Raw genomic sequence first — 14,206 nt, 5'->3', positions numbered from 1 at the left:
ATTAGAGTGGAGACTGCGAGCCAGGCCTTCTCATCCAACATCGGTGTCTGACCTCACAAATGCGCTTATGGAAGAATGGTCAAAAATTCCCATAAACACACTCCTAAACCTTGTGGAAAGCCTTCCCAGAAGAGTTGACGCTGTTATAGCTGCAAAGGTTGAGCCGACATATTAAACCCTATGGATTAAGAATGGGATGTCACTCAAGTTCATATGCGTGTAAAGACATTATACATATATATATATATATATATACTGCTCAAAAAAATAAAGGGAACACAATATAACTCCAAGTACTAGTACCAAAAACTTCTGTGAAATCAAACTGTCCACTTAGGGAGCAACACTGATTGACAATCTATTTCGCATGCTGTTGTGCAAATGGAATAGACAACTGGTGGAAATTATTGGCAATTAGCAAGACACACTCAATAAAGTAGTGGTTCTGCAGGTGGGGACCACAGACCACTTCTCAGTGCCTATGCTTTCTGGTTGATGTTTTGGTCACTTTTGAATGTTGGTGATACTTTCACACTCGTGGTAGCTTTAGATGGACTCTACAACCCACACAAGTAGTGCAGCTCATCCAGTATGGCACATCAATTCGAGCTGTGGCAAGAAGGTTTGCTGTGTCTGTCAGCGTAGTGTCCAGAGGCTGGTGGTGCTACCAGGAGACAGGCCAGTACAGCAGGAGACATGGAGGAGGCCGTAGGAGGGCAACAACCCAGCAGCAGGACTGCTACCTCCGCCTTTGTGCAAGGAGGAACAGGAGGAGCACTGCCAGAGCCCTGCAAAATGACCTCCAGCAGGCCACAAATGTGCATGTGTCTGCACAAACGGTTAGAAACCAACTCCATGAGGATGGTATGAGGGCCCGACGTCCACAGATGGGGGTTGCGCTCACAGCCCAACACCGTGCAGGACACTTGGCATTTGTCAGAGAACACCAGGATTGGCAAATTCGCCACTGGCGCCCTGTGCTCTTCAAAGATTAAAGCAGGTTCACACTGAGCACATGTGATGGACGTGACAGAGTCTGGAGATGCCGTGGAGAGCGATCTGCTGCCTGCAACATCCTTCAGCATGACCGGTTTGGCAGTGGGTCAGTAATGGTGTGGGGTGGCATTTCTTTGAAGGGCCACACAGCCCTCCATATGCTCGCCAGAGGTAGCCTGACTGCCATTAGGTACCAAGATGAGATCCTCAGACCCCTTGTGAGACCATATGCTGGTGCGGTTGGCCCTGGGTTCCTCCTAATGCAGGACAATGCTAGACCTCATGTGGCTGGAGTGTGTCAGCAGTTCCTGCAAGATGAAGGCACTGAAGCTATGGACTGGCCCGCCTGTTCCCCAGACCTGAATCCGATTGAGCACATCTGGGACATCATGTCTCGCTCCATCCACCAATGCCACGTTGCACCACAGACTGTCCAGGAGTTGGCAGATGCTTTAGTCCAGGTCTGGGAGGAGATCCCTCAAGAGACCATCCGCCACCTCATCAGGAGCATGCCCAGGCGTTGTAGGGAGGTCATACAGGCACGTGGAGGCCACACACAATACTGAGCCTCATTTGGACTTGTTTTAAGGACATTACATCAAAGTTGGATCAGCCTGTAGTGTGTTTTCCCACTTTAATTTTGTGTGTGACTCCAAATCCAGGCCTCCATTGGTTAATAAATTAGATTTCCATTGATGATTTTTGTTGTCACATTCAACTTTATACAGAACAAAATATTCAATGAGAATATTTCATTCATTCATGTTATTTGAGTGTTCCCTTTATTTTTTTGAGCAGTATATGTGTGTGTGTGTGTGTGTGTGTGTGTGTGTGTGTGTTTCCTCTTTTGAAACTGACATCTATGTATTAATACAGTTTGTTAGTTTTTTTTACCGGTCAGGATTTTTCTCCTTTGGTAAACTTGACCTTGTGTATTCATTCCTCCTCCTCCTGCTGTGGGAGCTACGTGACCCAGCAGCTGCTCTGTGTGAAATGAGGAGATTTCAGTTCCTGTTTTCACTTTTTCGCTTTGTGGATATAAGTTACTCCCCGGCTGAGGCTCAGAAACTCAGAGCAGCATAAACTCTCCGTCTTCGAGTGGACAGAGTGTGTCCATCCAGATCGGACACCGACCTCAACTCGACACTTTGAGCTGGATGCTGACTTGTGTGCGAATGTAAGTGTTGAAGCTTTGCGCTGTTTTACTGTCTGTCTGTGCTCAGCGGAGCAGCTCGGCTGGCTGAAACAGGCCTTCACTGCGCCTTCATACGCTGACGCACACAGCGGCTCAGACACGGCACGAGAGACCGCAGAGGGTCTAACACAGACTCGGGGACTATTAGAGGGGCTAAAACTTTGTGTCTCAGCCTTTATATTGTCCGTTATTGGCCTACGTCTTAACGGAATCTTTCTAACATTCCGTTCCACCTTAAACGGTGCTGAAGGTGGAGCGAAAAAATGCAAAGCTGGCCGCCAAGATTACAGATCGGTCTCTAATTCCGTGGTTGTTTGTGCTGTACGATTCAGACTTTTAAATAAATGACCCGTGTGTGTTACCACCTGTGTGTTACAAATAACAGTATAGAAATCTGCTGCTCACTCATAAAATGATCACATATTCAAATTCATGTAGAAGGTTTTGGCCTAACACTTACATCCATGGTCGAGAAGGGCAATTAAAGTTATGTAAGGCAAAATAGTCCCCAAATGTGCACTGGTAGTTTTGGATAGTAAATAAATGTTTGTGTTGTAGTTATGGCAACCCCTGGTTCCTATATTCATACCATAAAATTGGAATATTAAAAAAATATATGTTAATTAAACACTAAAACTGACCAACCGTAAATACAGTCTGTAACAAGTCATTTGCCAAGTCTGCTGGCCAAACTTTGGGCAGATGTTCAAAAAGACCTGGCTGTCCACTTTGGCCCAGCCTCAGGGAGAGTCGGAGAACAGATTAGGCCCAGCAACACGCCCGCACGCTCTGGCTGACTGGGTATAACCACCACTGAAATGAAACCTGGACCATTTTGCACCAAACCACTCTGAATGACTGTTTACATCCCAACTGCTAAATCATGCAGGAATTTTGAAAAATGGGTGGAATTCCCCTTTAACATGGGTGCTATTCACCCCGCAATCCAGACTTGAATGTTTTTTCTTAGCTTAAGATCATGTTTTATTACAAGAACTAAAGTCTTCCTGCGACTGTGAGTGTGAACAGTAGAGCTGAGAGATTAAGGCCCAATCCCATTTCTTATTTCTACCCCTTGATTTCGAGTGTATCCCTCCCCCTTGAAACTGAGTTAGAAGGGGTAGTGGTTGAAATCTTCCCCCCTATGAAATGAGACGACACTTGAGGAACCCAGATACGTCATCAGTTGTCATCAGCGACTGTTACGTAAACAGATGAGACGAGGTTTTCTGGCCATTTCCAATATGCCTCCAGCTGTGGTGATCTCACTTGTGTGTCATGTGACAGGACAGGTGAATTATATTTAAAATAGCCTGGAAAAATAATCAGAACGTGTTTTCCTGCTTTGTCTCCAGACTATAGCAATAATGGTATATCACACTGACATTTGCCTTTTATCTGAAGGAGACTGAAAAGCACCGGCGCTCACGATTCATTCACAACTTCAGTTTTATGCATCAATCAATCAAATGGGTCACCAAATAAAAAAGAGCACAAACAGAAAACTACATCACTTCATTAACAGCTATTAGCGCTGCTCTATAGGTGACCCTGCCAGCCTGCAGTGACCGCAGAGGAGGGGAAAGTGCAACTCCTCACTGCTTAAATACATTTAGGGCATCATATGCCTTCAGAGGGGGGAGCAATTATTTATTGTCACCACCAAGAATTCTTTGGTGATATGAAGCTGAACTTAGCTTTCTAATCACCAGCTTCATGATTGATTTCCCATTCCACCTTAAATGGTGCAGCAACCTCACCTACCAGAACATAACTGCTGCACCATTTAAGATTTAAGGTGGAACGGGAAAATTCACCTGGTAGTGACCGAGACATCAGCGTATTACTAGCGAAATGACCATAAAACGCTATTACAATGATTCTTACAATATAACGGCTTTTTAACAGAGAAATATTAACATTTATGTGTCTCTTTGGACACTTGTGCAGCCGCCTTGCCGACGATTCGCATAGCAATCTAGGAATTTTCTCATAGCCCTCCGTTTGTAGTGCGCCTCTGAAAAATCTCCACTTGAAGGCCCAAATAGCCCTAACACTTCACCCTACCCCTCCATCTCAACAATAATCAGGACAACCCGGCCTCTACATGTGAATGTGCAAAACAGAAGGGTAGGGCTAAGTGTTAGGGGCAAGGGGTGAAATGGGATTGGGCCTTAGTGTTTTTATATCCAAATCACAGTTTTTAAAAATGATGGTCTACGTAAACAAAAACATTTTGACTGGAGAAATTTAACCTAATAACACAGAGTTTCTGCCCGTAGAATATATATACCAAACAGAGGCAACCAAACCTGGATGTGACGTGACATCACAACCACAGCTTGTTGGCAGTCTGACGCACTACACACAGGGGTCAAGCCTCAAGCCACAAGAAGTGGATATTCTGTTGTTCTTGGGAGAAAAAAAATCAGATCTGACCCTCAACCCCTTATATGGCCACAGGTATAATAGGCCTTAGTATGTAATGAGCCTGGTCTTTTAAGGGGTTAAATTATAGAAAATAATTGCAATTTAAATCACGGTTGCGATATTAGTCATAAAAAGAGATATATTCCCCAAATCAGGCCCAGTGCACAGCAGTGATGTCACTCCTGTAGCATATGTTTGATTGGTGAAACTTCCTCGGTCTCCCCACTGCTTAAGGTACCACTTTACAAAAAGACTAATAAGTGGTTTGAAATTGGTTTGTTAATAAGCATTTGTAACACATACATATGTTAAAAAAGGGCAACAGTGAACAGTTTTCCAAAGAATATGAATATGTGATGAATGTGAATATGTGATTTTTATGCTGACTGTTGGAGAAGATAAAAGAATACTATATACTATAGAAGTAGAGATGAATGCAGACTCACTATGTGGCAAACAACAAACCACCTCCTTTTTATTTGTGTGTTAGAACTGCTTATTTGATGCTTTTTAAAATGTACATGACATAATTAACCACTGTATTGCCTTTTAAAGGGTCCATATCCTAAACTAATTTACTTTTCTCACATACGACAGTAATTTCATGCACCAAAAGCAGTCTGAAATGATTTTTACATTGTCAAATTCCCTCTCACTTCACCCATTAGAATTAAACAGGCTCTTTTTGTTGGTCTGACTTTTAGACTGATATGTAAATAAGCTCTGTTCTGATTGGTTACCCTGTACTGTGCCTCAATCAAAAAGCAGTTCAGACTGAAACAGCCTCAGCGTAAATGGGCGGGGCAGACTACAGTGAATACAAAAATGTTTATGTCTGGACTGTATGGCCTAGACGTGAATGGCGCCTTTTGAAACTTCAAGCATGTTTACGTACTTACATACTTACATACTATATAATATAATTTGCTTTTACAAAATATGAGTCCTTTAACATTCGAAGACTGTGCCAAGAGTTTGTGTCTAAATACAGTATGTAGGCTAGTTATGTTTGCAACTGAGTAATAAAATTACTGTGGGAAAATTAACAGCAGTAGCGGTTCGTCTGATAAGCAGATAATGGTCTCATGTTACTGATATGGGTCTTCCCTTTTCTTTTTAGCTTTCTCTTCCTTCTGCTGGCTGATCCAGCTGACTGACCCAGTGTAAAAATAGCGTTTAAGGCATAACCATCGCTAAGGATTGAATAACGCAGTAAGGCTCTTCAGTATGGAGGAAGCGTACACAGCCTTGTATCAGGAGTTTCTCCGGCTTCAGGCGCTCTGCCTGAAACAAGCTGACATGCTACAGCGTCTTACTGAGGCACTCAGAAGACAGCAAGGTACCTGCACACAGTAAAAACAACTCATGGTTCTGTTATAAATCCAACTTGGGCTGCACGATAAATCATATTTTATATCATTATCATGATGAGTTTCCATGATAAACACATTGTTAAAGACCCCCTCCAGTGAGGGGGTCACTGGAGGGGGTCTCCAAAAACTCCAAATCAAGTTTTTAAACTTGTTTGCATCTCCATGTGCTTTGGTTTAGAAATGAGTAGTCAGTGTCATGGCTGAGTATTTCCATTGCGAAACTACAGTGCACCAGTGGCAGTCTCAAAAACGAGGGTTGAGATAGCCAGGGTTTTATACAGCACACTCATTCTCAGCACTGACATGGTGGTGTGGTGTTTTAGTGTGTGTTGCGCTGGTAGAAGTGGATCAGACACAGCAGTGCTGCTGGAGTTTTTAAACACTCACTGTCCACTCACTGTCCACTCTACTGGACACTCCTATCTTGTCAATCCACCTTGTAGATGTAAAGTCAGAGACTATAGCTCATCTGCTGCTGCACAGTTTGTGTTGGCCATCCTCTAATCCTTCATCAGTAGTATCTATGTTGGGTTTTTTTTTCAGTTCAGCAAGGACACTGACATATTTAAAAAACCCAGCAGCACTGCTGTATCTGATCCACTCGCACCAGCGCAACGCACACTAAAACACCACCACTACATCACTGTCACTGCAGTGCTGAGAATGACCCACCACCCTAATAATACCTGGTGTGAGGGGCTCCTGAGGGGTTCCTGTGGGGTAGGTGGGGGGAGGGGGTCCTGACCATTGAAGAAGAAAGTATACAGAGAAACAGATGGACTACAGTCTGTAACTAGAATTAAGTCACTCAGGCTACAAATCCTCCACAAGAGGCTCTGTTAGCAGTCAAGTAGCTTTTGCTTCATAAAAGCTACCTTATGAAAGTTTCATGAGAGTCCTTGTTCTGCCTTACAGTGCACAATATGCTGTCAGGTCTGATATAAGTAGCTAATAGCATTTATTTCTTTTTATTTTGCACAATAGTGAATGTTGCTTTTGTGTTTCTTAGGTCTGTTAGATTTGTTAGATAGTCTGAATAATCAGAAACAAATTCTGCATTTGTAGCAGAAACTGTGAGACGCAAACTATTTTAAGAATAATTTATTGCTCATATAGTGCAGCCCTAAATCCAACCTGTCAGAGTCTGTGTTTATTAAATCCCAAATTCAGGTCTACCTCCTGTTTCTAATGAAGACCTTGAGGACTTGGTTTCTATCCCAATCCAGTGTACGGATGATGAGAACCTCGCTTATCCTCAGGGTCATGCACAAGCAGGTCAAATGCAGACCTTTGCACCACACAGTGGAGGTATCGTGGATTGTGTTTGTTTGTTTGCTGGATTTCTGGTATCACAGTAGATGCATATTGTTTATATATATATATATATATATATATATATATATATATATATATATATATATATATATATATATATATATATATATGTATATATATAAACACTGCTCAAAAAAATAAAGGGAACACTCAAATAACACATCCTACATCAGAATGAATGAAATATTCTCATTGAATACTTTGTTCTGTACAAAGTTGAATGAACTGACAACAAAATCACCTGGATTTGGAGTCACACACAAAATTAAAGTGGAAAAACACATTACAGGCTGATACAACTTTGATGTGATGTCCTTAAAACAAGTCAAAATGAGGCTCAGTATTGTGTGTGGCCTCGACGTGCCCGTATTGCCTCCCTACAACGCCTGGGCATGCTCCTGATGAGGTGGCGGATGGTCTCCTGAGGGATCTCCACCCAGACCTGGACTCCTGGACATCCCCCAACTCCTGGACAGTCTGTGGTGCAACGTGGCGTTGGTGGACGGAGCGAGACATGATGTCCCAGAACTGCTGACACACTCCAGCCACATGAGGTCTAGCATTGTCCTGCATTAGGAGGAACCCAGGGCCAACTGCACCAGCATATGGTCTCACAAGGGGTCTGAGGATCTCATCTCGGTACCTAATGGCAGTCAGGCTACCTCTGGCGAGCACATGGACGGCTGTGCGGCCCTCCAAAGAAATGCCACCCCACACCATTACTGACCCACTGCCAAACCGGTCATGCTGAAGGATGTTGCAGGCAGCAGATCGCTCTCCACGGCGTCTCCAGACTCTGTCACGTCTGTCACATGTGCTCAGTGTGAACCTGCTTTCATCTGTGACGAGCACAGGGCACCAGTGGAGAATTTGCCAATCCTGGTGTTCTCTGGCAAATGCCAAGCATTATGCACAGTGTTGGGCTGTGAGCACAACCTCCATCTGTGGACGTCAGGCAGACACATGCACATTTGTGGCCTGCTGGAGGTCATTTTGCAGGGCTCTGGCTCCTCCTGTTCCTCCTTGCACAAAGGCGGAGGTAGCGGCCCTGCTGCTGGGTTGTTGCCCTCCTACGGCCTCCTCCACGTCTCCTGGTGTACTGGCCTGTCTCCTGGTAGCACCTCCAGCCTCTGGACACTATGCTGACAGACACAGCAAACCTTCTTGCCACAGCTTGCATTGATGTGCCATCCTGGATGAGCTGCACTACCTGAGCCACTTGTGTGGGTTATAGAGTCCGTCTTATGCTACCACGAGTGTGAAAGCACCACCAACATTCAAAAGTGACCAAAACATCAGCCAGAAAGCAGAAAGGTACTGAGAAGTGGTCTGTGGCCCCCACCTGCAGAACCACTCCTTTATTGAGTGTGTCTTGCTAATTGGCATTAATTTCCACCTGTTGTCTATTCCATTTGCACAACAGCAGTGAAATTGATTGTCAATCAGTGTTGCTTCCTAAGTGGACAGTTTGATTTCACAGAAGTTTGATTTACTTGAAGTTATATTGTGTTGTTTAAGTGTTCCCTTTATTTTTTTGAGCAGTGTATATATATATATATATATATATATATATATATATATATATATATATATATATATATATAAATTTAAAGTGCCACAAAATCTGTTCTAAACATGCTTACTGTCGCTTACAGTATCTTAACCTTTGATAAACTGCAGATATTTGACAGCGCTGTTTGAAATGTTTTTTCAGTCTATGCAAAATGCAATGCAGAATGAAAGATAGTCCGTTTTACAGTAGGGGAAACACAGAGCCTTGCAAGGAGGAATTGCAATGCATCTAAGAATCAGTAATGTTTCTCATCCCTAAATGCATGCTGGGCATTGTAGTGTAGTGTAATATAGTGAGAGGAAAAAGCACAAAAAGAATATGACGTTGTGAGCGTTCTCAAACCAGTGAGGCTGAGCAATGACATTGCTAGTTATTGTCTGAAATGCCTTTTTTATTGTGTAAATTAAATCAGCATCAGTGCAAAGCAATCAGTTGTATTCAACTGCTGTCCATCTCAGGTTGTAAGTAAAGAACACAATCTTGAAGGAAAAAATATGAAAGTTTATTTAATAAAAAGTTTATTGAAGCTGTCAGCTTTGTCAGTAGAACTTTTGTGACACCTGCTTATACAGGTAAAGGGTATTAATAGTGAGTTTGTGCTACAGTAACAGCTTTTACCCTTCTGGGAAGGCTTTACACTATAGTCATGGCCAAAAGTTTTGAGAATGACACAAATATTATATTTTCACATGATCTGCTGCCCTCTGGTTTTTATGTGTGTTTGTCAGATGTTTTTATCACATACAGAAATATAATTGCAATCATATTATGAGTAACAAAAGCTTTTATTGACAGTTAGAATGAGTTAATGCAGCAAGTCAATATTTGCAGTGTTGACCCTTCTTATTCAGGACCTCTGCAATTTTCCCTGGCATGCTCTCAATCAACTTCTGGACCAAATCCTGACTGATAGCAGTCCATTCTTGCACAATCAATGCTTGCATTTTGTCAGAATTTGTAGGTTTTTGTTTGTCCACCCGTCTCTTGATGATTGACCACAAGTTCTCAATGGGACTAAGATCTGGGGAGTTTCCAGGCCATGGACCCAAAATCTCTGTTTTGTTCCCTGAGCCATTTAGTTATCACCTTTGCTTTATGGCAAGGTGCTCCATCATGCTGGAAAAGGCATTGTTGATCACCAAACTGCTCTTGGACAGTTGGGAGAAGTTGCTCTCGGAGGACATTCTGGTACCATTCTTTATTCTTGGCTGTGTTTTTAGGCAAGACTGCGAGAGAGCCGATTCCCTTGGCTGAGAAGCAACCCCACACATGAATGGTTTCAGGATGCTTTACAGTTGGCATGAGACAAGACTGGTGGTAGCGCTCACCTCGTCTTCTCCGAACAAGCTGTTTTCCAGATGTCCCAAACAATCGGAAAGGGGATTCATCAGAGAAAATGACTTTACCCCAGTCCTCAGCAGTCCACTCCCTGTACCTTTTGCAGAATATCAGTCTGTCCCTGATGTTTTTTCTGGAGAGAAGTGGCTTCTTTGCTGCCCTCCTTGAGACCAGGCCTTGCTCCAAGAGTCTCCGCCTCACAGTGCGTGCAGATGCACTCACACCTGCCTGCTGCCATTCCTGAGCAAGCTCTGCACTGCTGGTAGCCCGATCCCGTAGCTGAAACACTTTTAAGAGACGGCCCTGGCGCTTACTGGTCTTTCTTGGGCGCCCTGGAGCCTTTTTGGCAACAATGGAACCTCTCTCCTTGAAGTTCTTGATGATGCGATAGATTGTTGACTGAGGTGCAATCTTTCTAGCTGCGATACTCTTCCCTGTTAGGCCATTTTTGTGCAGTGCAATGATGACTGCACGTGTTTCTTTAGAGATAACCATGGTTAACAGAAGAGAAACAATGATGCCAAGCACCAGCCTCCTTTTAAAAGTGTCCAGTGGTGTCATTCTTACTTAATCATGACCGATTGATCTCCAGCCCTGTCCTCATCAACACCCACACCTGTGTTAATGGAGCAATCACTGAAACGATGTTAGCTGGTCCTTTTAAGGCAGGGCTGCAATGAAGTTGAAATGTGTTTTGGGGTATAAAGTTCATTTTCTAGGCAAATATTGACTTTGCAATTAATTGCTGTTAAGCTGATCACTCTTTATAACATTCTGGAGTATATGCAAATTGCCATTATAAAAACTGAAGCAGTAGACTTTGTAAAAATTAATATTTGTATCATTCTCAAAACTTTTGGCCATGACTGTAGATGTTGAAACATTGCTGTGAGGATTTGATTGAGCATTAGTGAGGTCAGGTACTGATATTGGATGGTCAGTTCTGAATAACTCCAGCTCATCCCAAAGGTATTGGATGGAGCTCCATCGCTCCAGAAAATGCAGCTTCACTGCTCCACAGCCCAGTGCTGGAGGAGTTTGTACCCCTCTACCCCACACTTGGCATTGACCATGGTCATCTTAGGCTCATGTGCAAGTGTTCCAGAGCTATATTCTATTCATCAATGCTTTCTATGGAAACTATGCAAGCTTTTATTAGCAATGGGTGGCTTTAATGTAGCTGAACTAGAGTGACTAGAGGGACTGTCTGGATACTTTTGGACATGCTGATGGTGTATCAGGTAGGATCTCTCAAGAGAACCCCAAGGTTTGTTCAGGTACTTACCTAAGGCACAATCATGGTGCCATTCAGGAGCTACAGTAGTCCATCAGGTGTAAAATGCTTATTTAAATGTTTTCTATAAAAGTTTGCTTGGTAACCAGTCAGTTTGTCTACTGATCTCATTTTGCACCAACTCCCCGAATCCTTATTCTTTTCTATCTCCGTTTGTTGTGTTTCAGGTGATGCTGCGATCTCTCCCATTGCTGGAGCAATGGACAGACTACAGCTCAACCCAGCATGGAGGGAGGCAAACCTGAACAGTCATGATGAGACAGTGTCAATGGGTCCTACAAGACAAAAAGGGGCCCTGGAGCCCAGCATATTGGAGGAGTTAAGGCAGGCAGAGCACCGGTGGCATAGCAGTCAACCACCTAAACAGACACGGGTAAATATAAAAAATATTTTGAAAAAGTTTATGTTGATATTTACTTCCTTTTATGTCTGCTTAGGAATAGGCTCATTCTTTTTTGGAACTTCTAAAAGTAGACTTCCTGAATTTCCTGGTAAGATAGTTAGTAGAATTCCTGATCCATTTTGTGTATACTATGCATTTTATCATGAAAATGAAGATCAATGACTATGTACACAGTGACCTATGTACTGTATGTATGTGAAGACCGATTTTGTATTTCTTAATAAACATTTGTCTCTGCACCAATTTTGCAATTACGTTTCCAAAAGCAACAATTACAGAAAAAAAGTCATCGCTACTTAACTTTTATGTAGTATTTGAATGACTTTTCTACCACTTTATTGGCCTGTTTTTGGATCACTTGCTTCTACTCTGGTGCATTTACAGCAGTGCTGATTAATGTCAAATGAAACTGTAAATAAGTAACAAACATGGTTATGATCACCGCTTTTTAGGCATTCATACAGAAGATTTAAAGGAGAAGCTTGGTGCAAATCATATTTACAGTTTATCGCTTACCCTGGATGTAGTCGATCAGACAAAACATGTTTAAGGTCCAAATATTTGCTTCTTCAGTTTAAAACTGGACCTGCGAGGCTACCATCACTAACAAACACTAGAACTCAATAGTCTTCACTCAAAACTTCACTCAACCTGATTAAACCACATCCAGGTCTTCGTTTAGGTCAGTGTGGTTTAAAACACAGTGCGTACAGTACCTACAATATAAATGAGTTTCGCCACCATAGCAGCCATTTCAGACCACACAAGGACTGGTATTCACAAAGCAGGACTGATCTTGGATTAGACTCCTCCACATTTCAGTCAGTGTCACTAAAATTCTCTAAGTCTCGATCCTCCTGTTACTTATATAGTGGTTTTTGACCCTGTTGTCTAAAATGACTGCCCTCAGTGTTCATCTACACTGTGAAGTTTTCATAGTGCACAGTGTCCTGAATCACACTGACAAGCATAAGTGACCTTTATGAAGACCTGCATGTGGTTTGAGTGTATTGAGAGAAGTCGTGGTGATATATTCATAACAGGAACGAGTTGGGCTATTTGGGTAACTATCGAGTTCTAGTGTTTATTACCAGCCTCATCACTCCAGCTGTAAACTAAAGAAGCAAATTTGGACTCCAAAAATGTCTTGTGTGATCAACTGTAGAAAATTATACGTAATTGCTTTTTCACCAAACTATTCCTTTAAACATGCTTGAATATATATTGTGTATTGTATGCTGCAGAGACCGTGGTCCTCCTCCTTCATGAACAGTGAGATGCTGAGCCAGGCCGGGGGTCTGCTGATGTCGGGGGTTACACTGCAGTCTCAAGTGTGCGAGTTCTGCCATGCTGTGTTTCCTGGACATACCACCACCAGGGGAGAGTTTCTTCGCCATCTGACAACCCATACCACATGAACGAAACACACTGCTGAAGTACGGGGCTTCTCTGAGTCATTAGTAACATTCTGGATGTTTTTGTAATCCTAATCGATGAGTTTCATTGAAACTGTTGGTTCATACCAGTGAAACACATGTTACTTCAGTTGTTCAGCATTATTACAGAGTAATGAAGTGCAGTGTTGAATTTTTTGCCACAAATTCACAAAGGCACCCATGAACTCTGAACGATTGTGCAAAAATGCCTAATGTCATTACATATAATGTAAATGCTGCTGAACTACACTGTAAGCTCTTAAAGGTGCTATATTGAGGGCTGCCTAATGATGAAACAGTGTGTTGAAATGTAATTGTTGGAATGTTTTGCAATATAATGTGCATGTTATAACATATAAAAACAACAGATTGAAAAAGTCTTGTAAACAGCATGGACACGACTTGTGTTAACTGCTGGTGAAACTCAGTTTTCTTTGGTATTTGGTCTGGCCCCCCCATTGCTTTAGAGGGCATTGCAAAGAAGAGGGAAGAAGTTTCATTCTGAAACTGCAATGGAAGTCATCTGCTTTTGTGCAGCACTTCATGCTTTCTGGGCATGCTTAAAGTAGCTTTGGCTTGTTAAAGACTCAATTTTTTACCCTTCTTAATCCAGCAGCCTTACATGTTTTGCTATCCTAAGTAGACAATATCCCCTTCCACTATGACTGATCTGCTGATATTGAGTACCAATGCTCATACTAACTCTATCTTACCTAACTACTCAACAGGTGCCTGAGATTCAGTCTACAGTCACTATTTTATTTTGGTAAAAGTGGTGTCTGTGGGTCACTAATAAAACATACTAAGTTTGAATAAAACTATACTGCTCCATA

General features: G+C 42.5%; 1 protein-coding gene across 2 annotated transcripts; it reads left to right on the top strand.

Annotated features, from left to right (window-relative positions):
• Nucleotides 1-1,755: 1,755 nt before the first annotated feature.
• On the top strand, nt 1,756-14,206 carry zgc:113184 (uncharacterized protein LOC553745 homolog). 2 transcript variants are annotated; one of them, XM_017704725.2, is made up of 5 exons: nt 1,761-2,173; nt 5,742-5,960; nt 7,165-7,302; nt 11,702-11,907; nt 13,182-14,206. In XM_017704725.2, exons 2-5 carry the CDS (start codon nt 5,849-5,851, stop codon nt 13,353-13,355), a joined length of 630 nt encoding a protein of 209 aa, XP_017560214.1. In that variant the 5' UTR covers nt 1,761-2,173; nt 5,742-5,848; the 3' UTR covers nt 13,356-14,206. The 2 variants fall into 2 exon arrangements, with proteins under 2 accessions (XP_017560216.1, XP_017560214.1); XM_017704727.2 differs by lacking the exon at nt 7,165-7,302 and having other exon boundaries at nt 1,756-2,173.

The sequence above is a fragment of the Pygocentrus nattereri genome, chromosome 21 (genome assembly GCF_015220715.1).
Source record: "Pygocentrus nattereri isolate fPygNat1 chromosome 21, fPygNat1.pri, whole genome shotgun sequence".
Lineage (NCBI taxonomy): Eukaryota > Metazoa > Chordata > Actinopteri > Characiformes > Serrasalmidae > Pygocentrus > Pygocentrus nattereri.
This window is presented reverse-complemented; position numbering and strand designations above follow the sequence as displayed.